This window comes from Notolepis coatsorum, assembly GCF_963971535.1.
Source record: "Notolepis coatsorum genome assembly, chromosome: 15".
Classification (NCBI taxonomy): domain Eukaryota; kingdom Metazoa; phylum Chordata; class Actinopteri; order Aulopiformes; family Paralepididae; genus Notolepis; species Notolepis coatsorum.
Genome location: NC_140179.1, coordinates 76,060,581 through 76,086,348, shown reverse-complemented (window position 1 = coordinate 76,086,348; position 25,768 = coordinate 76,060,581). Strand labels below are relative to the sequence as shown.

General features: G+C 45.9%; 1 protein-coding gene across 9 annotated transcripts in view; it reads right to left on the bottom strand.

Moving 5' to 3' along the window:
* Positions 1 to 25,768, bottom strand: part of kmt2e (lysine (K)-specific methyltransferase 2E) — a 107,771-nt gene that overhangs the window by 4,156 nt on the left and 77,847 nt on the right. For 7 of the 9 annotated variants that reach the window (XM_084330707.1, XM_084330711.1, XM_084330710.1 and 4 more), the window contains 11 exons: positions 21,952 to 22,017; positions 21,124 to 21,312; positions 20,648 to 20,698; positions 18,453 to 18,806; positions 17,002 to 17,319; positions 16,371 to 16,521; positions 14,139 to 14,371; positions 13,979 to 14,032; positions 13,185 to 13,853; positions 10,318 to 10,634; positions 7,550 to 7,629 (listed from right to left, as the gene is read on the bottom strand). In XM_084330707.1, coding sequence (XP_084186833.1) covers positions 7,550 to 7,629; positions 10,318 to 10,634; positions 13,185 to 13,853; positions 13,979 to 14,032; positions 14,139 to 14,371; positions 16,371 to 16,521; positions 17,002 to 17,319; positions 18,453 to 18,806; positions 20,648 to 20,698; positions 21,124 to 21,312; positions 21,952 to 22,017 — 2,482 coding nt within the window. Of the gene's footprint in view, positions 1 to 3,902; positions 3,983 to 4,121; positions 4,176 to 7,549; positions 7,630 to 10,317; positions 10,635 to 13,184; positions 13,854 to 13,978; positions 14,033 to 14,138; positions 14,372 to 16,370; positions 16,522 to 17,001; positions 17,320 to 18,452; positions 18,807 to 20,647; positions 20,699 to 21,123; positions 21,313 to 21,951; positions 22,018 to 25,768 lie in introns of all 9 variants that reach the window. The other 2 variants (XR_014620579.1, XR_014620580.1) reach the window with 2 other exon arrangements.

Below are 25,768 nucleotides of genomic sequence, written 5' to 3'. Positions count from 1 at the left end.
GTATATGACGACTGGCCCAAGCCGGAGGCAACGCCGACAGCCGGAGCCGAACCCGGTGTCTCTTGCGTTGGTGACGAGCGCAATGTCCGCTGCGCCACCCAACCGCCCTCTAACAAACATACTTGTACAAATTATTCAAACACTGAAGACACATGGACAATGACCCGCTATGCCCACCCCTTATCCCTCCCTACCACCCATGGGATAAAGAGCGGAGGAAAGAGAGAGAGAAGGAGAGGGAGGAAGGATACAAATAAAAATAAAATAAGTATTCATGCTAGTTGACTGTAAAAAGAGAAAGGTACATATCCATACAAACATATATATATATATACACACACATATATACACATACACATATATACATACACAGAAAGGGGATTCGTTGCATAGGTGTTTGTAAACTGAGTAAATAGACCATCACTCAGGTTGGTGTTATCTCAAAGAGTCAACCCCTTTACATGTTCAATAAAGGGAGACCATACTTTGGTGAACTTGTCATAAGACCCGTACAGTTTATGTCTTATTTTTTCAAGCTGCAGCAATGACAACACCTCCTGTATCGATCTCTTGAAGGGGGGGGGTTTGTTGGATTTCCATTCCATAGAATGAGTCTGCGTGCAATGAGGCTACTGAATCCAATTGCTTTCCTTTGCGCATTTGTGGTATGAATTTCCCCTGGTATTACTTCAAAAATGGAGGTTAGTGGGTTGGGTTCGAGAGGTGTGTTGCATAAGACAGATAGACATTCAAATATTCTGGACCAGAAATTGATTAAGGAGGGACATGACCAAAACATGTGTCCCAGTGAAACTGGGTTGTTACATCTGGGACAGGTGGGGTTTACCGATGGGTATATTCTAGCCAGTCTGTCATTAGACTAGTGTATTCTGTGAAACACCTTGAATTGAATTAGACCATGTCTAATACAAATGGAGGACATATGTATAGCGGAGATGCAATCTTCCCATATACCCTCAGGGAAAACCATTCCCAAGTCGCGTTCCCAAGCGTTTTAGTGCTTGTTGGTGAGTCAATGTTTTGGATAATCTCATATGTTCTGGAGATTAAGCCCCTGTTGAACACATTCAAATTTAATATTTCGTATGCAGAATCCTTATCTGGGGGTTTAGGGTAGGTATGGAAATGTTTGGAAGCAAAGCTGCGAGCTTGTAAATACCTGAAAAAGTGCGATTGTGGTATGTTGTGCTCCTTGCGTATAAATTAAAATGTCATAAATGCATTGTCATCAAATAGATCTTCAAAGAAGACCAGTCCGAGTTGATGCCAACCAGCAAAAGTAGCATCCATTTGTGAGGGTGTGAAAAGATGGTTAACACATTGGGCGCTGTGCATTGTACCCATCATTGGGTCCAGTCTGCCACCGCTGTAAACCTATGGAGAATTTTAGGGGTGGGAATCACCAGTTTCATCACGATACGATACAATATCGATTCTTTATAACGATACGATATTTTCCGATATCACAAAGTCTGCCACAATACAATTCGATTCGATTCAGGTGCCTGCAATCGATATGAGACGATATTATATGCCCATTTAACACAATCAGTAACATTTAAAAACAAAAAAAAGGCAATGGAAATATCATTTGACACTTATTTTTGAGCTCTTCCAGACATTTAAATGAAAAACAATCTATTGTTTTTAATACAAATAGACCTCATGTTCACTGTTTTTGGTTCGTTTTTCTCTTTTTCTCTCGATATTAATATCCTATTCACTGTCAGAGCTGTATTTTGGCTGGAAAAGGCATATTGGGAGTCCGAAGGTGCAGTACCGGCCAGATCCTGGTAGTGGCGCTGTACAAGATACTTTAATGCCACACAACGATGGTTGGTGGTAATTGTTTGTGGTACAGATTGTTAGGCACTGGTTACATCAATATGAAACATCAGACATCAAACATCAAAACGCCCCCCTCCCAATCCCCACAATAAATACATATATTATACATAGATACATACAGGACAGTCACGGTAACAGTGTCAGTCAGTGACAGATGCTTGCCCGTCTGTGCAAAGGGGGGCGGGCCAGGGTGTTCGGACTGCTGTGAGGAAAAAACTGTTTGTGAAGCGTGCGTGTCTGGTTAGAATGGACCTGTAGCGACCTGAGGGCATGTGCTGGAATAAGTGGTGTGCTGGGTGAGAGGGATTTTACCAGAGCGGGCGACTGTGCGTGAGGTGTAGATGGAGTCCAGAGAGGGGAGGGGGCAGCCAATTATTTTGGAGGCGCTGTCTTGGTGATGCGTTGGAGTTTGTGTTTGATGTGTTTATCAGTGGAACCGTACCAGACTGTGATGGACGAGGTGAGGATGCTTTGAATTATGGCAGTGTAGAATTGGACCAGCAGACGTTGTTGGACTCTGTACTTCCTCAGTTGCCTGAGGAAGTACAGGCGCTGCTGGGCATTTTTGATGATGGCAGTGGTGTTAATGTCCCATTTGAGTTTATTTCTGATGTGGGTGCCGAGGAACTTGAATGATTCAGTTAGGGTTATGGGTTGGTCTGAGATGGTTATTGGGAGTTTTTTTTTTTTTTTTTTTAAGTCCTGAAGTCTATGGCCATTTCCATGGTTTTGGAGGTGTTGAGCAGGAGGTTGTTGGATGAGCACCACCTCACTGCTCTGTCCACCTCCTGCCGGTAAATGGACTCGTCGTTGTTGGAGATGAGGCCCAGGATGGTGGTGTCGTCGGCGTATTTGAAGGCCTTGACTGAACTGTCCAGGGGGTGAATTGGTTAGTGTAGAGCAGGGGTCAGCAACCTTTTTGACATGGAGTGCCTGTTTGAAATATAGTTGTAACGAGTGTGCCTCAACAATATTCCATGCATCGTAATTTTTTTTCTCATAATCAGGTCTTTTTAATGATAATCTTTACATTACATCATTATTGTTATTGTTATTATTAACAATATTGTTATGATGGTTGTATCAACCCTAAATCTGAGTTGGGGGGGGGGGGGGGGGGGGGGGGGCGAATGCAATGCAGACAAACAGCTGCATACAGTGCGACCATTTCACTCACATTTGCCCATTCATTTTTGGACACATCACACACCATCGGTGTGTGTACTGTACGTGTGCTGTCATAGCTCCACCTACAGGCCTAATGGAGAACACCAGGAAAACACCAGGATGTGAATGGAGGGTGAATGTGAGGTATATCGTGTAAATAAGTTTTGATTGATCGCAAGACTACACTGTAAAAAAAATTATAATAATAAATTACCAGAACTTAAAAATATAGAGTTCAGTTACTGTGCATTAAGGTTTTCAGTTTTCAATCCATAATAAGTTAACTAAAATAAGTACACAACCACATTATTTCAACCTAATAAAACTATGTTTATTGTCATTGTTTTAAGAACACAAGTTGACTTGGTAATACTCACATTTTGAGTAAAAATGGCTTTTAACATGTGCAATGTTCAATGAAATAGAAAAATAAATAATAAAATGTGTTGATTAATCCCACTGGTCACAATGGTGACCATAATAATGTTTTTGTTATAAGGCTCTGCAAATGTTACTGAATGATGTAGCAATGTATTTCCAGCTAAATTGAAATAATAAACAAATAAAGGGTCTCAATTAAATATGTGGTAGTAAAAAGAACCTGTGGGAGGATTTCAACAAGATAAATGCGAAAACAGTGCAAAATATTTCACTATAATATTTCAAAGCAAAAATAAAAATATATATATATATATAATATTTTTTTCTTTTTTTAATGCTGCCCCCTGTGCCTATGAAAATGCCCCCGCGTGCCTATGCAGGCACACGTGCCTAGGGTTGCCTACCCCTGGTGTAGAGGGAGAAGAGCCAAGGGGAAAGGACGCAGCCCTGGGGGGCCCCAGTGCTGAGGGTTGTTTGTTGTTTACCTTGACTGTTTGGGTTCTATTGCTGAGGAAATTGAGGATCCAGTGGTTGATGGTTGGGGGTTGATGTCAATGTCCTGTAGCTTATGGAACAGATTATTGGGGGAGATGGTGTTAAAAGCTGAGCTGAAGTCAATAAACAGGATACGGGTGTAGGTGTTAGGGGTTTCAAGGTGCTGTAGAGTGTGGTGGAGAGCCAGGTTGATGGCATCCTCTACTGACCTGTTGGTCCGGTATGCAAACTGGTGTGGGTCCATGTGGGGTTCTGTGGCGGTTCTGAGGTAGTTCAGGACCAGATGTTCAAATTATTTCATTGCTACTGATGTAAGGGCTATGTCTGTAGTCATTGTGACAGCAGTCTCAAGAATGCAGTCCTTCCCAGTCCCTAATGGACCTCTGCTGTTCTCTCTATGACTCTATCAGCTTAGCTTAGTTAGCTTACGCTAACGCAACGTTAATTTCGGTATTTAACGCGACGTGGGCATAAAGGAATGGCGAGGATGGAAAGCATGTTAGATGCATTTGACCCGTTGTGGGGGGAAAAACAGGCACTTATTTCGGGTCGCAAAATAGGTGGACTCTGAAGCAATGCTGTCTAACGTCTACACACACTGAGCTACTGTTGTTGCGGCCGGGCGGATATGCTCACCAGGGGATTTTCTAAATATGAGTATCGCAATATTAATCTATCTTTTTACGTTGCATCGATCCTATTTGATAATTGATAATAGATCGATATATCGATCTGGATCGATGTATCGTCCCACCCCTAATGGAGATGTTTACCTTCTTTGCAGGGCTATTTGATCTACTTTTTCTCCCCATTTTTCTATTTTTCTCCCATCCCAATTTCATATTATCCAATTCTTCCCTCCCCTGTCTCGAACGTTGCTAGATCATGCCTCCCACTGGTCGGCTGCAATGTGGACGAAGCCCCTCCGGTACACGAGGAGGCAGCCGTCGCATCTTTTCACCTGCACAGCGCGATCTCTGTGGTGAGGAGTAACGCGTGGGAGGCTCATGCTTCCTGATTCTGCTGTACAGGCGCACCAACCGACCTGTGGTAGTCGCTGTCCACAACGTCCGATCCCCACCCACCTGCTTTCCCACCCACTAATTCTGCCAATTGTATTAGTATGAACGACCAGCCAAGCCGGAAGCAACGCCGAGAGCTGGGCTCGAAGCCAGCATCTCCTGCGTTGGTGGCGAGCGCCTTGCCCACTGCGCCACTTAGCCGCCCAGGTTCTATAACTTTTTAAATATTATAGCTATATTGACATTACTATGGCCCATTCAACATCGGGTATCTATCGTTCCGGATGTGGGAACGTTATATTTCTTCATTCATACATTGTTGTGTTAGTACCGTCGAGAATATAAGTGTTTTTAAGGTTTTCTGCTGTAATTCCAAAAATGCAAGTTATAGGCCCTGAAGCATATGATAGATTATCGATTGGCGTTTCTTTCCTATACACGCTATATTAAAAAATTCAAATGTATATGATCGGTATACATTATGCTTCATTATGCGTGAAGGAAAGGGGGGGTCGTTTATAATTCCTTGATCGTCAGTAACGGCTTTATTTAGTATGGGTTGATATGTTGAGCAGATGGTTTGCAGTGAAATGAATAAACAATCGGGCTGAAAATAACGTTATATTCCTCTTACCGTTCGCCGATGAGACTGGAGGAAAAATATTCCAATTATTTGACGTCGATCTCCTAGATCCATTTCCCGTTGTAGATTATATAGATTATTGCGTTTCGAAAGCGATCCGATGCACTTGAGTGTTTGTCTGGACCCACGTAACAAGATATTACTGCCGGAGGGATTTCCTCGATGCACCAGCGCCACTTCCGGTTTGGCGTGGAGTGTAACTCGCCCGATCATCCACCAGGCGGCGGTATTGAGGCGCTACAATATCAGACAGGGTGCAGCTGCAGTCCCGCAGGGAGGCTGGATGAATTATGAATGTCATGGCGAAAAAAATGTATATTGATCCCAACAACGAATTATCACGTTGTTGGCGTTCAACGCATGGCGGGCAATAACGAATTACCACGTTGTTGGCGTCCAATGTGTTAAGGGACAGGGGAGACAGACCACTCATCTGACTAAGATTGAAATGTTTACGAAATTGTATCCAGATTTTGATGGAATTATTAAGTACTACTGGGTTAGAAACATACAAGAATTTTATTGATTTGACCATTGACTATTGGGTAAGTCTTAAAATAGATGAATATTTTGGTCAAGACGGCAGCATCAAAACATAGTTAAAGACACTGCAACATAAAACTAAAAACAAAACAAAAAAACAAAAAATATCCTTTCCAAACACATTCAAATCAAGTGTTTAGGTCCAGGGTTAAAGGAAGTAAGATATTCAGAAACAAAGACAGTTCCTGATTGATTCAGTTTCCAGTCTTTCATTAGCGTTTTACAGGGTACAGTGATGTGTGAGAGCTTTACAGCCAGTCACAAACCTCTGTGCAGCGACCCAGTGACTCAACTGAGACAAGACAGTCACTCAGGAAGAATCCACTGCTGCCACGGTTCCACTGCCAATATGGATCGAGTCGTAAACCATTATAACTATAGGCCAATAGCAAGCACTGATGTGATCCATACGTACAGGCCAATAGGGAGGTGTAGTCTGATGTCACTTTGGACCTCCCGCGAGGTCCACCCGTATAGGGATTTATCATTGGGAAAATGGATTATCAGCTATTGTAACAATTCTGCCTCATGAACATTTGGAAAGCTTTCCATTTTTGCACAAAATGAGTTCCCTTCTATCACTAACATTATTGTTTAAGCATTTTTGGTTGAAAAAATTTCGGATTGCGAAAAATTGCAAATATTTTCATGTTGAGCTATAGATTGTGGATGAATACGCACAGAAAGGTACACCATGCAAATGTTCATGCTTTATTTGTTTTAAACGAGACTATTTAGAAATGGGCAATGGGGAAATACGTTGCAATTTTGCGAGGTGGACCGGCCGGAAACAGCAATGACGTAACCACTACACCTCCCTATACCAAGTACTGATCTGATCCATAACTGATCCATCCATATCTGATCCATAACCAAAAAATATCAGACACCGATGCTCGGTTTTAGCCTGGTATCACAGCCCAATATCGACACCGATGCTCGGTTTTAGCCTGGTATCACAGCCCAATACCCGACACTGATGCTCGGTTTTAGCCTGGTATCACAGCCCAATATCAGACACTGATGCTTGGTTTTAGATTGGTATCCCAGCCCAATATCCGACACTGATGCTTGGTTTTAGCCTGGTATCACAGCCCAATATCCGACACCGATGATCGGTTTTAGCCTGGTATCACAGCCCAATATCCGACACCGATGCTCGGTTTTAGCCTGGTATCACAGCCCAATATCCGACACTGATGCTTGGTTTTAGCCTGGTATCACAGCCCAATATCCGACACCGATGCTCGGTTTTAGCCTGGTATCACAGCCCAATATCCGACACCGATGCTCGGTTTTAGCCTGGTATCACAGCCCAATATCCGACACCGATGCTCGGTTTTAGCCTGGTATCACAGCCCAATATCCGACACTGATGCTCTGTTTTAGCCTGGCCGCGTGCAGCTCTGTGTCAGGTTATGATTCCTACCTGTATCTTTGTCTTTGCTGAGCAGCAGCGCTCGGTGGTAGCTCCGCTCCCGCGCCTGCTCCACAGAGGTGGACGAGGTCCTGAAGGGAAACCAGGAGAAGATAATCAGAACCGGCACCGGGCCTTATTCTGAATTAAAAAAAAACTGTGTCATGTCATAATGGGATGACAAAAGCGAGTTACGTCATGAGCCAATAAGAGAGAGAGTGCAAATACAGTATGAACAGATGTGTAAAGGGATGGGTATTGGAGACACTGGGTTATGATCAGATGTGTAAAGGGATGGGTATTGGAGACACTGGGTTATGATCAGATGTGTAAAGGGATGGGTATTGGAGACACTGGGTTATGATCAGATGTGTAAAGGGATGGGTATTGGAGACACTGGGTTATGATCAGATGTGTAAAGGGATGGGTATTGGAGACACTGGGTTATGATCAGATGTGTAAAGGGATGGGTATTGGAGACACTGGGTTATGATCAGATGTGTAAAGGGGTGGGTATTGGAGACACTGGGTTATGATCAGATGTGTAAAGGGATGGGTATTGGAGACACTGGGTTATGATCAGATGTGTAAAGGGGTGGGTATTGGAGACACTGGGTTATGATCAGATGTGTAAAGGGGTGGGTATTGGAGACACTGGGTTATGATCAGATGTGTAAAGGGATGGGTATTGGAGACACTGGGTTATGATCAGATGTGTAAAGGGATGGGTATTGGGGGACATCTGAATACTTTCTCTATTTAACCTAGGGTTGAACCCAAACGTTCAAAGCTTTGTTTGTTACATTGGCATTTGAATCTTAATGAATGGGTTTGACCCTCTGCTTTTTTATTTTTCAATTGCAATTTTTATTTTACATGAAATATATATATCAGAATGTGATATATATATCAAAATATCCCAGTACTATGTTGTGTTTACAATAATTCGAAAGTCAAGCGCGAACAGACACAACAACACAAGTCTAGTCGAGATGAGGAGGGGTCACGTTATACATTATCAGGAAATTAATCAATCATGCAAAAAAGAGAGATTCGTCTTATTTCATAATACAACGTTTCCGAATGGCCGTTTGGATTAAATAAAGTGTATGCAGTGATGCTGATGCTTTCCCAGCGGAACACAAGTTACTTAACGTTACACAGGTATGTTATGCACGTTAATTAAGCTATGCATGTTTAGCTGGCTAACGTTAAGATAACAGGAGCCGTCGGCCAACAAAGATGTTGTTTCAATAAATGGATTCACAAAATGGATTACCATCCAAACATTATTGAAGCCTCCCGTGACCAGTAAGTAGGTACTACTACTCTGAATAACCACAGCACATCTTTTTATTTGATTAAAAACGATGGTTCGAACGTCCGTTCGGAAAAACCCTGGCGATGTTCGAATCCCAAAAACAGGCTTCGGGGGACAGCTCTATTTAACCAGAGGGAACAAGCTTAGACACACAGACAACATTTACTAGCATTTGGTTTGTGGTTGGTGTTAATTGAGGGAAGAGACAGTTGTGATCGGAGGATCAAGAAAAGAGGGCCAGGTTTGAGATTGGTCCATTGTTTATACCAGGTGATCTCAAACTTTTTTATACTGCAAGCAACCCCATTTTTTGGGGACCCCACACTTAACACGTTGGGTGCCGTTAACGTAGAACTACGTTTCTGTCGCCCAACCGTTGAGTGCCGGCTACGTCACAGAAACGTAGATCTACGTTTTTCTCACGGTATTTCTTTTAATCGCCATTGCCATTCATAATTCAGCGGGGCACCTTGTGCATACTGTTCCGAGTGTGTCTGAGCTGGCAGACGGTCTTATACCGCCCTCCAACGCCTTCGGCCATTATTGCACCCCGTTAGAAACGGGTTAGTTTCTTTTCTCTACCGAGCTGCGGCGGGTCCTAAACACTCCGGCAAAACACACGCTTGTAGGGATGGTTTGGACTACTGACTCCGCCCGCCCGTTGAAGTGCAATGACCAACAACGTCAGAGACAGGATCGCTGTGGATAACTGGAATGGCGATCAGATAATTGGATAATTTAGATTACATCAGATACCAGGTAAGGACACTTACCCACGCTCCAGGGCACATTTCATGTATTCACGAGGAAGGATAATAATGATAATCTAGCGTTGATTTCAGGAAGATCCGATAATCAAGCGAAAAATGACAACGTGTTTATTGAATTACATAAAAACTCTGTTTTCGCGTCTTTTCCCTGGAATTACTCAGAAGCAACCAAACTATATTTATATTCAAAACGGTATAAAACGGAAATGTACAGATGAAAAAATTATCGTTTTTTGCACGTTGACCAGAAACAACTCACTGAGACTCAACGGCGTTATTAGACCCATAGCCATACTATAAAATATAGGTTTAGCTCTACAAACTACAACTACGTTTACATGGGGTTAATGGACGGCAAAGCCAGGTCACTTCCCGGAAGGGGCGTGGCACTCAATGTGTTAATGTTTCGCGTAATTTCAACGTGGAATTAAGGAATATCAAAATAAAAGCACACGTTGTTGAACTTGATCATGCATATTTATTAGACAATTTAATTACAGCACTATGTTATCAATATACATTTATAAAACGAGGCATATTTAGCCAGAATGCATGTTGCCAAAAATGTATATCTTTTTATTATTATTATTTTAATTTTTTTACTTGCCAATGCAAGTAAACCTGTCACCTACCCGCGACCCCAATTTGGGTCGCGACCCGTAGTTTGAGAACCACTGGTTTAGACGTACCATTGTCCCTCTCCACCTTCCCTCTCCCCCTTCTCTCCGGAAGCCTCCGTCTCCTCCGTCTGAGGGTCCTTCGGGGGGCTGGTGGTGGTTGTGGTGTTGGTGGTGACGGCGGTAGCGGCAACGGTGCTGGGGGGAGGGGGCGCCGGAGCAGGGGGCGGTGGTGGAGGTTCGGCCGTGGCTGCGGCGGCCTCCATGGCAACGGGGAAGGCGGCGTCGGTGGTCAGAGGCGGCACGGTGGAGACGGGGGAGCCGCACTCTGTCTTGGAGCCACTGCGGCGAGCCTCGCGCTGCCGCTTCCTGTACTCCAGCAGGGAGACCTGGAGGAGACGCCACCAGTTTATGTTTATGTTTATTAGGATCCCCATTAGTCATCATCAACGTGTTGACTATTCTTCCTGGGGTCCTCACAGGCATACAAATATGAAACTTTCAGTGTAAATCAGTCATATATCACATACATAATCAATAGAAAATAAAACAAAAGGTCATAGGGGAATCCATTTCACCATACCTTAAAAAAAAGGGGGGATTTGTACTTTACTCAAGTATTATTAGGTTTGTACACTTGTACTTTTACTCAATTACATTTCAGAAAAAAAACAAAAAACGTTTTACTCTTTACATTTAAAATGCAGACCTACAAAGTACAAAGTACAAATCTCACGGGTCCAACCATTTGAATTAGTATATTTGTTTCTCTGGCCGAACTAACGTTAACGTTATTAATCCTGCGGCCGCACTTTAATTAAAAACAGCCAATCAAATCCCCATCAATGGAAAATGAACCCGCCCATACCCATGCTGATTGGTCCTTGTGCAAGACTAGAAAGCGGGGATATTTGATTAAACACCTGCTATCAGAAGAATAGACAGAGTGACAAGCTACAGAAGATGGCCACAAACGATAGTACGAGTGATGAAGAGGATGAAAGGCAAAAAAAATTGTCCTCTGTTCTTTAATTTCAGCATTGTCTATCGCAGAACACATTCCATTGTGGGCCGAGTGTATGCTTGGTTTCATTCCAGCCTTGCCTAAATAAACACCAGCTGATGATTTCACTAATTGGCTCACCTCTTCAACTAACTCACCTGGTGCAATGTGTAGTTAAAATAAAAACTTAAAATGAGTTTGAGACCCCTGGTCTATCCCTTGCTATAAAAAAAAGTTTTTACTTTTACTTTTTAGTACTACATTTCAAAGTAGAAACCTTTTGACTTTTACTCAAGTGTGTTTTTAGCCAGATACTCTGACTTTTACTTGAGTACGATTTTGAGACAACGGTACCCATACTTTCACTTAAGTACCGTAATTCCTCTAATAGCGACCCGGGCTTGTATTTGCTTAAACTGTAGCGGGTACCAGGCTTTTATTAGGAGGAGGCATGTATAAGAGAGAGGCCTATATTTCTAATTTTCAAACGGATCATAATGAATAAATCAACATTTTGTGTCAGTTTGAACCCAGTAAAATGTACTGGGTTCATTTATTGAAACCAAGTACTGTATGAAATAGTAAACAGTGCAATTACAGGTGGTCACTGGTCATTTCAACGTTTTCAAAGTGAAATCAAGTAACTTTACCTTAGCAGCTCAGTATATTAGTAACCCGGCTTGTATTAGGAGGTCGGCTTATAATTGCTTAGCTCAAGAGCGCACCCGGGAATACCGGTCACTATTAGAGGAATTACGGTATATCATTTCTGGGTGCTTTTTACACCCCTGCACCACACCATGATGTCATTCAGTCAAGAGAGGACATTCACTGTGATGCCACCAGGGGGCAGTGGTTGTACAAGACAGCATGGGTACAAGAGGGCACCATTATTTGTTCAACGCCATTGACCATAATCACATGGTGGCCATTTTGCTCTCTGGCTGAGATTCCTTTCCACCCTGTTCCCACCTTGTGTATTCCTACAATATACCATTGTTGGGGCCAAACTACATTGAAAAGGACATTAGAATTAATTTAGCTAAATTAACACAATATACTCGTTATACAGCCCTACCATATCTTATGCAGGCTTCCCACAGACATTGCTAAATTAAATTCAAGGACTTTTAAGTACTTGTCCAAGCACTATTTTCCATTTTCAAGGATGTCACTCGAAGGATTACAATTCACTTTTAAATGCAGTTGGGAGCGAGCGAGACAGCGACTCGTCAAGATTTGATAAAAATAATAATAATAATAATAATTCTTGATTCAGAACAATTTGATCCTGGATGAACAAAACATTCAATGCGAATGGTTGATTTGAATTTCAATGACTTTTTAAGCACCTTGTAAAAAAAATTGCTGTTTTCAAGGAATTCCAGGCCTCTACTTTTTTTTGGTCAAAAATCAAGCACTTTAAGCACATCAAGGACCTTGTGGGAACCCTGCTTATGATCATGTGTATTACTCCAAAGGAATAATTTTTTAAAGATCAACAAAGTTGTCTGGGCAGTGTAGAGGTCTAAGCATCCGCCTACCAGTGCAGAGATGGTGTCTGCAGGGAGGGGGGGGGTCTGGGAGAGATAGTGTTATGCTCTCCCAGTGAAACTCCACGCCCATTTGGTGAAAAGTACCCCAACTCCACACGCATTGGTGTCTGGCAGTCCTGGCACCCTCCCCAGGACGGCGAGGAGGGGCATAATTCTGATATGATTTGATTAATATATCTGCATTATTTTATCCAACTTTATGCTTTGCTCTTGCTGCTTGTTTTACACTGACTTTATGTTTTATTTCTTACTGATGTAAAGCACTTTGAACTGGAATCCCCTGTATGAAAGATGCTATACAAATAAGTTATTATTATAATGACTCAATTGGGGAGAAAAATGGCTACGGTAAATAAATAAACAAAGTTTAGAATGCTTACCTTTTTCTTCTGTGGGGGGTTCTGAGCCGAGCCGTCTCCGTTGGCGTCGGTGCTCAGCGAGCGAGAGAAGCCCAGGGAGGCCTGCTCCTCGGAGGGGTAGTACAGCTGGCCCTGGGCCTCTCCGCTGAAGGAGGCCGCCGCCACGGCCACGCCTCCGGCCACGGCGCCAGCCACGGCCACAGACCCGGCCACGGCCGCGCCCCCCGCCGCCCCGGCACCAGCCACAGTGGCCTCGGGCCGGAAGGGAGCCACCAGGAGGGGCTCCAGGGTGTGCGAGGGAGTGAGGTCCCTCAGGTTGGAGTTGACCGGGGAGAAGTTGAGGCCGGACGGTCCGGCAGGGACCCTCTCGGGGCTCTTCATCCAGGCGGGGGGGTAGGAGGAGGAGGAGGAGGAGGCGGAGGAGGCCGTCTCGGCGGAGGAGGAGGAGGAGGAGGCCGTCTCGGCAGAGGAGGAGGATACGGTCTCCGCGGAGGAGGACGTCTCGACACTACCTTCGACACCGGCCCCGCCGTCGGCCCCGTCTTCTGCGCCGCAGTCCGGGGGTGGCTCGGCTGCGGCGGGGGGCTGGGGGCTCAGGGGGGCGGAGGACACCTTGCTCTCGGCTGGGGGCGTATCTGAACTGGGAGCCCTGATGCAGGGGGAGGAGAGCAGCGAAGGGGGACGCTCGGCCTGGGGAAAAAGAGACGAGACGAGAGTAAAGATTAGAACGACACATTCCTTGTAATGTGTAATATAATGTATGCGATCTATATTATTCCCAAAAGCTATATATTACGTGGCAGTCTTTCACTAACCTCTTGGGTGCTGGGTCTGCCCTCTGGCGAGCTGTCCATCGATGATTCACTCAACTACACAACAGCAGACAATAAATACATTAGTACGGTAACTTTCCCAATGGTTGAGTGTATAGATTATAAGCACACTTTTAGTGTTCGATTCTAAAACAGGCTTTACCTCCTGCGGGGTGCTGAGTGGATGTGTCGGGGTAGTGGGAGCGGGGTCCGCGCTGGCCTCCTCGGTGCTGGGCTGGGGCGGGGGTGGGGTGGCCAGTAGAATGGGCGTCGTGGGTGGCTCCGATTGGTCGCCCCTGGTGGGCGTGGCGCAGGGGGAACCGTAGGGCGTGGAGCTCTCCGACATGCAGGCGTCCAGCGGACTCAGCCGGCGCTTCTTGAGAGGAGTGGGCAACTCTGTGGCAATAAGTGGAGGGTCATGTTCTGTTCACTTTCAACTCAATCACTTCAGGAAAAAGCAGGACTTTCTTTCCATTTCAGGTGTCAACAGAACCTTTAGAAAGTTGTACCGTCTGCATTGAGCGCAAACCTCGTAGCAAGTATCAGCAACGTGAGGGCTAACGTGAGGGGTAACATGAGGGCTAACGTGAGGGCTAACGCGAGGGGTAACATGAGGGGTAACGTGAGGGGTAACGTGAGGGGTAACGTGAGGGGTAACGTGAGGGGTAACGTGAGGGCTAACGCGAGGGGTAACGTGAGGGCTAACGCGAGGGGTAACATGAGGGCTAACGCGAGGGCTAACGCGAGGGCTAACGTGAGGGGTAACGTGAGGGGTAACGTGAGGGGTAACGTGAGGGGTAACATGAGGGCTAACGCGAGGGCTAACGTGAGGGCTAACGCGAGGGCTAACGCGAGGGCTAACGCGAGGGCTAACGCGAGGGCTAACGCGAGGGGTAACGTGAGGGCTAACGCGAGGGCTAACTTGAGGGGTAACGTGAGGGCTAACGCGAGGGGTAACGTGAGGGCTAACGCGAGGGGTAACGTGAGGGCTAACTTGAGGGGTAACGTGAGGGCTAACGCGAGGGGTAACGTGAGGGCTAACGCGAGGGGTAACGTGAGGGCTAACGCGAGGGGTAACGTGAGGGGTAACGTGAGGGCTAACGTGAGGGCTAACGCGAGGGCTAACGCGAGGGGTAACGTGAGGGCTAACGCGAGGGCTAACGTGAGGGGTAACGTGAGGGGTAACGTGAGGGCTAACGCGAGGGGTAACGTGAGGGGTAAGGTGAGGGCTAACGTGAGGGGTAACTTGAGGGGTAACGTGAGGGCTAACGCGAGGGGTAACTTGAGGGCTAACGTGAGGGCTAACGTGAGGGCTAACGCGAGGGGTAACGCGAGGGGTAACGTGAGGGGTAACGTGAGGGGTAACGTGAGGGCTAACGCGAGGGGTAAACGTGAGGGCTAACGCGAGGGCTAACGCGAGGGGTAACGCGAGGGCTAACGCGAGGGCTAACGCGAGGGCTAACGCGAGGGGTAACGCAAGGGGTAACGCAAGGGCTAACTTGAGGGGTAACGCGAGGGGTAACGTGAGGGCTAACGTGAGGGCTAACGTGAGGAGTAACGTGAGGAGTAACGTGAGGGGTAACGCGAGGGGTAACGCGAGGGCTAACGTGAGGGGTAAGGTGAGGGCTAACGTGAGGGGTAACTTGAGGGGTAACGTGAGGGCTAACGTGAGGGCTAACGTGAGGGGTAACGTGAGGGCTAATGCGAGGGGTAACGTGAGGGCTAACGTGAGGGCTAACGCGAGGGCTAACGCGAGGGCTAACGCAAGGGGTAACTTGAGGGCTAACGTGAGGGCTAACGTGAGGGCTAACGTGAGGGGTATCGTGAGGGGTAACGCGAGGGGTAACGCGAGGGGTAACACGAGGGCTAACGTGAGGGCTAACGCGAGGGGTAACGCGAGGGGTAACGCGAGGGGTAACGCGAGGGGTAGCGTGAGGGGTAACGTGAGGGATAACGCGAGGGGTAACGTGAGGGGTAATAGCACTTCAGATTTGTAATAGCTTTTGGCAATCTGAAGTACTCCAAATGCTTTTCCCGGTCCGACCGATTAGTACAGCCAAAGGCAATAATTGACCATTTTGAGCAACAATGACCAGGAACAGTTGCGAGTTCGGTTTTGCGTTTAATCAGTTTAGTATCTCCAAAATGTCCGACTTCCGGTTTGATGACTCGCCGTGAAAACACTATTGGGAAAAGTCTGAAATGTGTTTCCTGATTTTATAGTTAATGAATGAATGAATGAACATTACATTTATATAGCGCTTTTCTAGACACTCAAAGCGCTCCCCACAAAGTAGGGTGGAAATGGCCTCCTTCTCCACCACTGCTAGTACCCAACCTTGAGTTAAGTTGAGTCAGGAATACACACACACACACACACGTCAAGTGACCTCACCTGGGAGCAAACAGATGCCATTGTAGGGGAGAGGGCTATCAGAGTCTCCATTGATGGAGGGGCTGAGGGGGCCTTCGGTGGGCATCAGCAGGCTGGGTCGCCTGGCTGGGCTGGTGGATCCCTCCTCCTCCAGAGCCTGCTTCAACCAGCGCTGCGGGTAGCGAGCACAGAGGAAGGCTTAGTTACAGCAGCCGGGAGAGACACTCCTGTGAGAAATTCCATCGCTGCTCTCCAAAGCAGTTAAACCCTTACCCCGGTAGTAAAAAAGCCTGACCCTCTTCATGCTAGCGACATTAATTTCAACGCGGTAGACGGGTGGGAGTTTGCACCGAGCCATACCGTTTCCCCAAAACTGATGGCCGTTTTCTTTTCCAAAAGACAACAGAGTTGTCTAGTTTGTGATCTTGGCAGATAAACATCCACAGTATCAGGCTCCGGGACCCTGTTCACCATCTTATTAACCAAGGTTTGTTGTGAGAAAGTAAAGAAAAGTGAACTTATACTGACAAGTATTATTTTAAAGTTATAGTCTGTTGAATACCCGTAGTTTGAGAACCGCTGCTTTAACTTAAAGAGTTCTAGAATGTCGAGACAGAATCGTTCCAGAACAAAACAAAAATGTCGGTTGTACCTTCTTGCAGGAGCCGGTGTTGGGGGGCGTCTCTGGCAGCTCTCTGGAGCGCCGTCGCCCCGTGGGGACCCCGGGCGTGGTGGGGCTGCGGTTGACCAGGAAGGGCGAGGAGAACCGGACGTAGTGCTTGGGCGTGCTGTAGACCTGCGGGGAGCAGGCCATGCCCGGCAGAGCGTTGAGCTGGGTGGCCAGCACCTCGGGGTCACTGCTGATCCTCAGGGGCCTCTCCGGGGTGGGGGGCTCCGGGGTCCGCACCGCCGCCCCCCGAGGGTCCTGCTGCTGCTTGTCGCCGCCCAGCCACTCACTCACAAAGTGATGCTGCGGAGAGCGAGGCAGGAGATTAGCTTGGGTTTCACACTAGGGCTGACCTCGACTAGTGGAACAGTCGACTAATCGATCGAAAGGAGCCGTAGACAACTGCCAACCTCTTGAGTCGAATATTTATTTTAGACTTTTTTGGGGATCATTCTTTCCAAAAGGGCATACCAGCGAGGCTAACTGCCTAAGAAAACGGGCACAGAGGCACTGAAAGAGGATTTCACCCATCTAATGAACACACTAGAGTAGACAAATATCAAGACATCCATCAGTGGACCAATTGCATGCTTTCGCAGAGGACAAGAAGCCTTCAGTCGACTCCTTCAGACATTAAGCACCCCCCACAGCCCAAATGGAATGATAAAAAATAATAATAATAAATTGAATATTTATAATTTTTCTTTTTGCATTGTGGTGAACATCTTGAGTGGCTAGTATTAGTTGTGATGAAAAGTTATGTGATATGTTACTTTGTAATAACAGTTCTGGTTTCAGGGATGCAGACACACGTAACAGGGTGAAGAAAGAGACGGCTGGCTGAAGCAGTAGGGCATGATAGTGATGCAAAATTCTTTGGCAGTAAGATTTTATTTCATGAAGATTACCGTTATGTAAAATGATGAGATTTCCTCAACCAAACCAACATCCGTCTATATTGCGATTGATTCTGAATTTGGTGACGTTTTCCAAAAGTAATATCTTTAAAAGAAATGTAGGAACCGATGTCGGATGCTTATATAAAGTCGTACCAAGACATTGTCTTACCACTGTGCAATATTACAATATGGTAAATGGCTGCTTTTTTATATAGCGCTTTTATCCAAAGCGCTTTACAATTTGTTACTCACATTTTACCCATTCACTCACACACCGACGGCGGAGGCAACCATGCAAGGTGCCAACCTGCTCATCGGGAGCAATTAGGGGTTAAGTGTCTTGCTCAAGGACACTTCGACACGCTGCCCGGGAGGAGCGGGAATCGAACCGGGAACCTCCGGATTGCCAGACGACTGCTCTACCTCCCGAGCCACAAAATATAATATTACAATATTACAATATTATTAATAATATTAATAATAGTAATATAATAGTAATATTACAATATTACTAAAAGAAAATTGACGTGTACATACCTTTTTAGTTTTAAAGTTCTTCGGGCCCATGCGGTGTCTGTCCGGGGCGGGCGAGCAGCTCTGAGGGGGGCTGGTGTCCGGGGCGACGGAGGAGGAGGGCATGGCCTCGGGGGGCTCCAGGAGGCCACCGGGCGCATCTCCGTCGGGGGCCTCGTGGGGCAGCAGCAGGGGCTCCAGCGGCAGGTACACGTCCCCGGGGGAGCCGGGCTGCAGGTCGGAGCAGGTGCTGGTGGTGCGCGCGCGCCGCCGCTGCTGGCCGATGTGCGTGCGGCTCCTGGAGAAGCTCTTCCGGTTCCTGGAGCCCTTGACCTTCGCCGGCTTCAGGCCGGGCTCCTCCTTCACCTCCAGCAGCGGCTGGCGGGAGGAGGAGAGGTGGAGTTAGGATGCGAGGAGTCTAAGGCTGAGACCACTTATCGATTACTGCGTGAAATCACTTATCGATTTGTTTTGCATGTGTAAAAAAAAATATATACCGTATATATATATTTTTTTAAATACTAAGGCTGCACAATTAACTCAATCAGTGCAAGCTATTGGCCTCATCCTGTTCTAGCTAGGCCACGCGTTAAAAGATAGGAGTGTGTCGCCTTGTTTGTAGAGCTAAATCTATATTTTATATTATAGCTATGGGTCCAATGTCATTGTCAATTGACAGTATGAACATTCCCTTCAATGTGCCATAAAGAAATATTTTTTTTCATCAATACGTTCCCGTTTTATACCGTGATGAATATGAGTGTTATATCGGAATAATCTGGGATAATTCCTGGAAGGCTAGTTATAAGGCGCTAAGCTAATAACGTTAAATCGATTGGCGTTTCGGACCTACACAAGCTAGAGTTAAAAATCCAAATGCATTTGATCGGTATCATGGTCCATCATGAATGCATGAAAGGGGGGGGGGGGGGGAGTCGTTTCTGATTATTGATTACCAGTAACGGCATTAGTATTGAATGCTAAAAACAATTATCAGCTGGATCGGTATGACAACATTGCACAATCAAGCCAGAATTTACGTTAGATAGTCCTTACCTGTGGCCGGGAGTATTTCAAAAATAATATTCCAATTGTTTGATCGCTATCTGATACATCCAATGTCGATTAGGGCCACGGCATAATCAATCACAGCATATGCATCGGATGTCCTGTAGACGTTTGGATGCGATCGATTGAACCTATAGCCTTGCCGTCTGGTAAAAATCTGCGCCCGGAGACCTTACAGTGTAACACAAGGGTCTGGAACAAGGTTTACTGCAGCTCGATACCGCCACCTGGGAGAATCTGGCCGGTACTGCACCCTTGGCGTCGCAGTAGGGCTTCTAACGGCAACATACGGGTCCCTGGCATTAAATAGGATATTAAAATCGGAAAAAAAGAAAAATGAACCAAACACATAATATTATGTGATCTGGCACCCAACCCAACGGTTGTCGGGCAATCACGTAATATTACGTGAATGGCCCCCATTGAGTTAATCCAAAAAAATCGCGATCTCGATTCATAGACCCATGCGATCTAATTTCTAAATGATGACTTACATTTTTACTTGAAAAAATATTTAAAATATATATATATTTTTTTTTTTAAACTTTTTACTTTCCTTTTTTAAATGACGAAAAATAAGAATAGTGTTAGAATCATAATCTCAATTCTTAGAGAAAAATCGTGATTCACATTTTGGCAAGAATCGCACAGCCCTACTTTATACTATACTAAAATACTACTAGGTCTTGTGGCATGTTTTAGTTAAAACATCCCCATTTCATATAAATTCAGTTGAATTGCAACTCTGCACTGTGCATTCAACATGCAGTGCACTCCTCCATCACATCCAGAGACCAGCGACTATAACATGAGAAGGATCACTGTGGTAGTTTAGAATGGGGAAATCTGTAACACTAAATATGGCGGCAACGACAAAGAATTGCTGCAAAATAAACATAATTTGTTGTTTAAATAATAACTAAACATTTATTTCTTTTAAAAAATATAATTATATATCGATATTTATCGATAATATTGTCCTGATTTATCAATTCTTCCAAATGGCATATCGTCTCAGCCTTATATGAATTATGTTTAGACCGTGGATATGAAAGAATTGACCAGGACCTGTACGTCAAACTAGATTTCACTAAAACAGTCTTAAATGGATAGTTTAGATGTGTTTTATTAACCATAGCCCTGTTTCTCACCAGTAATGACGTTGATTGGTACAGTCCTCTCTCAGCACAGTCCATGAAGTTCTGTAGAGGAAAGAGAGGTTCAGTTAACCCTTTCACTGCCACACTACAGAAGGTTAACCCTTTACTATCACACTACAGACGATTATTTTTCATTTAAAAACGGCATTTATTAAAAGGATACAATTCACCTTTAAATGCTGTTTTCTTATAGAAAAAAATCTGATCCAATATTTATGGCTTAAAACCAATTTCCGACAATTAGTTACACTTTAAATAAAATAAATTCTATTTCTTGATTCAGAACAATTTTATCATGGATGAACAAATCTTTCAATGCGAATGGTTGATTTGAATTTCAAGGACTTTTTAAGCACCTTGTTAAAAAAATTGGCTGTTTTCAAGGAATTCCAGGTCTCTACTTTTTTTTGGAGAAAATCAAGCACTTTATAAGAACTTCAAGAACCTCGTGCGAACCCTGCTCTCACCTGCATCAGAGCGGGGGAGTCTGCCGGCTCGGGCGTGGCGGGGGGCTCCTCCTTGATGTCGCTGCGCCCCCCTCCCACCTCCATCTTGGTGCTGCCGATCCTCTCCAAGGCCTGCTCCCGACGCTTCTCTCTCTTCTCCATCCGCGCGAAGGCCTGGAGGATGGCCTCCATCTTCCTCTCCTCTCGCGTCTGCAGAGAGAGCGGGGGAGAAAGGGGAGAGGAGGAGGAGAGAACAGTAGCATTAGTCCGTGAAGCTCTCCCGTCCCCGACTTGGCCCCCCGGAGGTGCCGATAACAGCCGGGTTCACACACACGTTACTTAACCCTTTCACTGCCATGCTACAGAAGGTTAACCCCTTTACTATCACACTACGGTTTGATAAGTGTGCGATGGCACCTACTCCCGAACTACGTATTTGCAGATTGATGAACCTATACACTCCGTGGGCAATCTGCGCATGTGGAGTTCGGGAGTAGGTGTGGAAAAGTGACTATTGCTCGGCCGAGAAAGCGCAGATCGACTTGGGATTGGTCTCTCCGTGTTCAGGAGACTCGGGAGTATAAAAGTCTATTGGATCATGTCTCCAGCGCCCACACCGCCGTAGCTACGACCGCTTAATGTCGAGGCTCTCATCCACATTCATTCATTCATTTTCTCCCCCGCTCTCTCTCTCCCATGATTTCAGAATCCCGGAAGTGTTGCGGTGGTCTATAGCAGTGGTTCTCAAACTACGGGTTGTGACCCAAATTGGGATCGTGGGTACCCCTGGCAAGTAATGTAGTGGGAAGGGGGTAGGTGGTGGAGCTGGTTGTCGTGGGTCACATTTACCTCCTTGTGTCTCTTCCAGTTGGAGGCCCCGCCGCCGGGGAGGTTGGACTGCTCCACTGGGCCGGCCTGGAGGGTTCAACCAAGAGACAGCCGGGTTTAGAAAACACACACAGTAATACAACGGAGGGGGTTGCAGCAGGATAGCCATAGGAACAGGGCAGGGGGGTGTGTCCTGTTGGGTTTGGAAACTTGGGCAAATGTGGGAGGGATAATGGAGGACTTTCAAGTTTCATCTCATTTAGATAAATATAGGGCTGCTTCCTTCATAAGGGTATATCATGGCTGATAATGACCTTGAATAATTAAGTTGTGTGTGTGTGTGGGGGGGGGGGGGGCTTTCCCTTTAAAACCTGCTCGGCCAACACAACCATCCAGATGGAACCCCTTTCAGTGTCTTCATTACAGTCTTCATCACATTACACAGTAACCAGAATTAAATAGCATGCCAGACACCCATGTTATAACACACCCATGTTGACTCCCCTACACCTTTTTGTGTCATATGGATAGAATTTAGAACGCCACACAAATACCACCACCCCCCCTCCCCTCCCTGTGGTCGGTGTTGTGAGTAGTGATGGGTCGGTCATGAGCGACTCGTTCATAAGAGCCGATTCATTGCCGTGAGCGTGAGTCGCATCGCTCACGTCTGGCAATGAGTCGGTTCACGCGCCCCCCCCCCCCCCCCCCCCGGCATGCACAACAGACACACACAATGAACTCAACGGATATCGTCGATCGGGGGCTCAACTAGAGTCTGACACGTTTCTATGATAAACTGAATGAATAGACAGACATTGACACAGACAACTGAATGAATAGCATACTACTTATTTGGTTGTATAGGAGTCGAGTGGCGCTAATGAGTGTCTTTTGTCAAACAACAGTAGTCTATGAATAGGCTATGCTAACGTAACGTGATGCAAATATGCAATTGATCACTTGGCATGCTAACTGGGAGCATCACCTTGATACAAGCATTCCACCTTGCTTCTCCATCAAATGGCTTAATGAAGTCCTGAACTCAACGGATATCGATATTTTTTACTTCACTTTGAAATATTATAGTGAAATATTTTGCAATGTTGTTGCATTTATCTTGTTGAAATCCTCCAACAGGCTCTTTTTTGTAAGTTGACTGGTTTGCACACCAATAATACAGTGCAATAATAGAATAGTAGAATAGATAGTAAAATTATGCAATAGAATGGCCAGAGTAAAATAGTGCTACAGTACAATCAACAGCGGGGTGTATTAGAAGGCTATGGTGAAGAGGTACGTTTTTAGCTTATTTCTGAAAATATTAAGAGATCTAGCTTCCCTAATGTCCATAGGTAGTGTGTTCCATAATTTTGGTGCATAGTTAGCAAAGGCTGCATCCCTGATTTTCATCTAACATTGTAGATGATCGCAATGTTTATCCTTTGTATATAAGGAGGAGGACCTTGAAATCAATTCTAAATGTTACAGATGATTACTGATGTAAACAGGGGGATCCTGATGTAAACAAGACGAAAGTCTTTCTCTGGTCTGCATCCCCTTAACAATTGTATGTATAATTGTATGTAATTGTATAACATCGGCCAAATTTGGTTTACGCAACGTCCTCCGGAAGTGTCAATGATCCGTGATCCGTGAGTCGCTTCCGTGAATCGGTTCATTGCGGTGAGCGTGTATCGAATCGCTCACTCACTGAAATGATCCGTTTGGCACATCACTAGTTGTGAGGTGAATGAATGCAGCCGGCTTGCTTTCACAGTGGGGGGAGGGGGGTTTCTCTTGGGCCACATTCCATAGGAGGCTGCCTATTGGATGTCCCAGTGTCAATATGGCCCTGAAAACAGGACCCCCCCCCCCCCCCCCCATCCTGCCAGCCTGCTCCCATGCCCATTAGCTCAACTGTACGTTGGCCAAAGATGAGTCAGCAATTTACACCTTAGGCCCCGTCGTGTGAAATGGAGCTGACTGCGGGGTAATTTACAGTGTGTGTGTGTGTGTGTGTGTGTGTGTGTGTGTGTGTGTGTGTGTGTGTGTGTGTGTGTGTGTGTATCTACGCGTAGCGTGCCAGCAGCACGTGTAATGTGTGTGCATGACCTCGTCTGTCAGGGACACTGGGCTATTTGGCAGAGGTAGAGAGACAAGAGAGGTAGAGAGAGAAGTAGAGACAGAGAGGTAGAGAGAGAAGTAGAGACAGAGAGAGAGAAAGAGAGGTAGAGAGACAGAGAGGTAGAGAGAGAAGTAGAGACAGAGAGGTAGAGAGAGAAGTAGAGACAGAGAGAGAGAAAGAGAGGTAGAGAGACAGAGAGGTAGAGAGAGAAGTAGAGACAGAGAGGTAGAGAGAGAAGTAGAGACAGAGAGAGAGAAAGAGAGGTAGAGAGACAGAGAGGTAGAGAGAGAAGTAGAGACAGAGAGGTAGAGAGAGAAGTAGAGACAGAGAGAGAGAAAGAGAGGTAGAGAGACAGAGAGGTGGAGAAACAGAGAGGTAGAGAGACAGAGAGGTAGAGAGAGAAGTAGAGACAGAGAGGTAGAGAGAGAAGTAGAGACAGAGAGAGAGAAAGAGAGGTAGAGAGACAGAGAGGTGGAGAAACAGAGAGGTAGAGAGACAGAGAGGTGGAGAGAGAAGTAGAGACAGAGAGGTAGAGAGAGAAGTAGAGACAGAGAGAAAGAGAGGTAGAGAGGTAGAGAGACAGAGAGGTAGAGAGAGAAGTAGAGACAGAGAGGTAGAGAGAGAAGTAGAGACAGAGAGAGAGAAAGAGAGGTAGAGAGACAGAGATGTAGAGAGACAGAGAGGTGGAGAGGTAGAGAGAGAAGTAGAGACAGAGAGAGAGAAAGAGAGGTAGAGAGACAGAGAGGTAGAGAGAGAAGTAGAGACAGAGAGGTAGAGAGAGAAGTAGAGACAGAGAGAGAGAAAGAGAGGTAGAGAGACAGAGAGGTGGAGAAACAGAGAGGTGGAGAGACAGAGAGGTAGAGAGAGAAGTAGAGACAGAGAGGTAGAGAGAGAAGTAGAGACAGAGAGGTAGAGAGAGAAAGAGAGGTAGAGAGACAGAGAGGTGGAGAAACAGAGAGGTGGAGAGACAGAGAGGTAGAGAGAGAAGTAGAGACAGAGAGGTAGAGAGAGAAGTAGAGACAGAGAGGTAGAGAGAGAAGTAGAGACAGAGAGAGAGAAAGAGAGGTAGAGAGACAGAGAGGTGGAGAGACAGAGAGGTGGAGAGAGAAGTAGAGACAGAGAGAGAGAAAGAGAGGTAGAGAGACAGAGAGGTGGAGAGACAGAGAGGTAGAGAGACAGAGAGGTGGAGAGACAGAGAGGTAGAGAGACAGAGAGGTGGAGAGAGAAGTAGAGGTAGAGAGAGAGAGGTGGAGAGACAGAGAGGTAAAGAGAGAAGTAGAGACAGAGAGAGAGAAAGAGAGGTAGAGAGACAGAGAGGTGGAGAGACAGAGAGGTAAAGAGAGAAGTAGAGACAGAGAGAGAGAAAGAGAGGTAGAGAGACAGAGAGGTGGAGAGACAGAGAGGTAGAGAGACAGAGGGGTGGAGAGACAGAGAGGTAGAGAGACAGAGAGGTGGAGAGAGAAGTAGAGGTAGAGAGAGAAGTAGAGGTAGAGAGAGAGAGAGGTAGAGAGAGAAGTAGAGACATAGAGAGAGAAAGAGAGGTAGAGAGACAGAGAGGTGGAGAGACAGAGAGGTGGAGAGACAGAGAGGTGGAGAGACAGAGAGGTAGAGAGACAGAGAGGTGGAGAGAGAAGTAGAGGTAGAGAGTGAGAGTGAGGCACTCTTTGGACATGCACTCGGGACAATACATGGAAAATCAGGCAGTTGCCT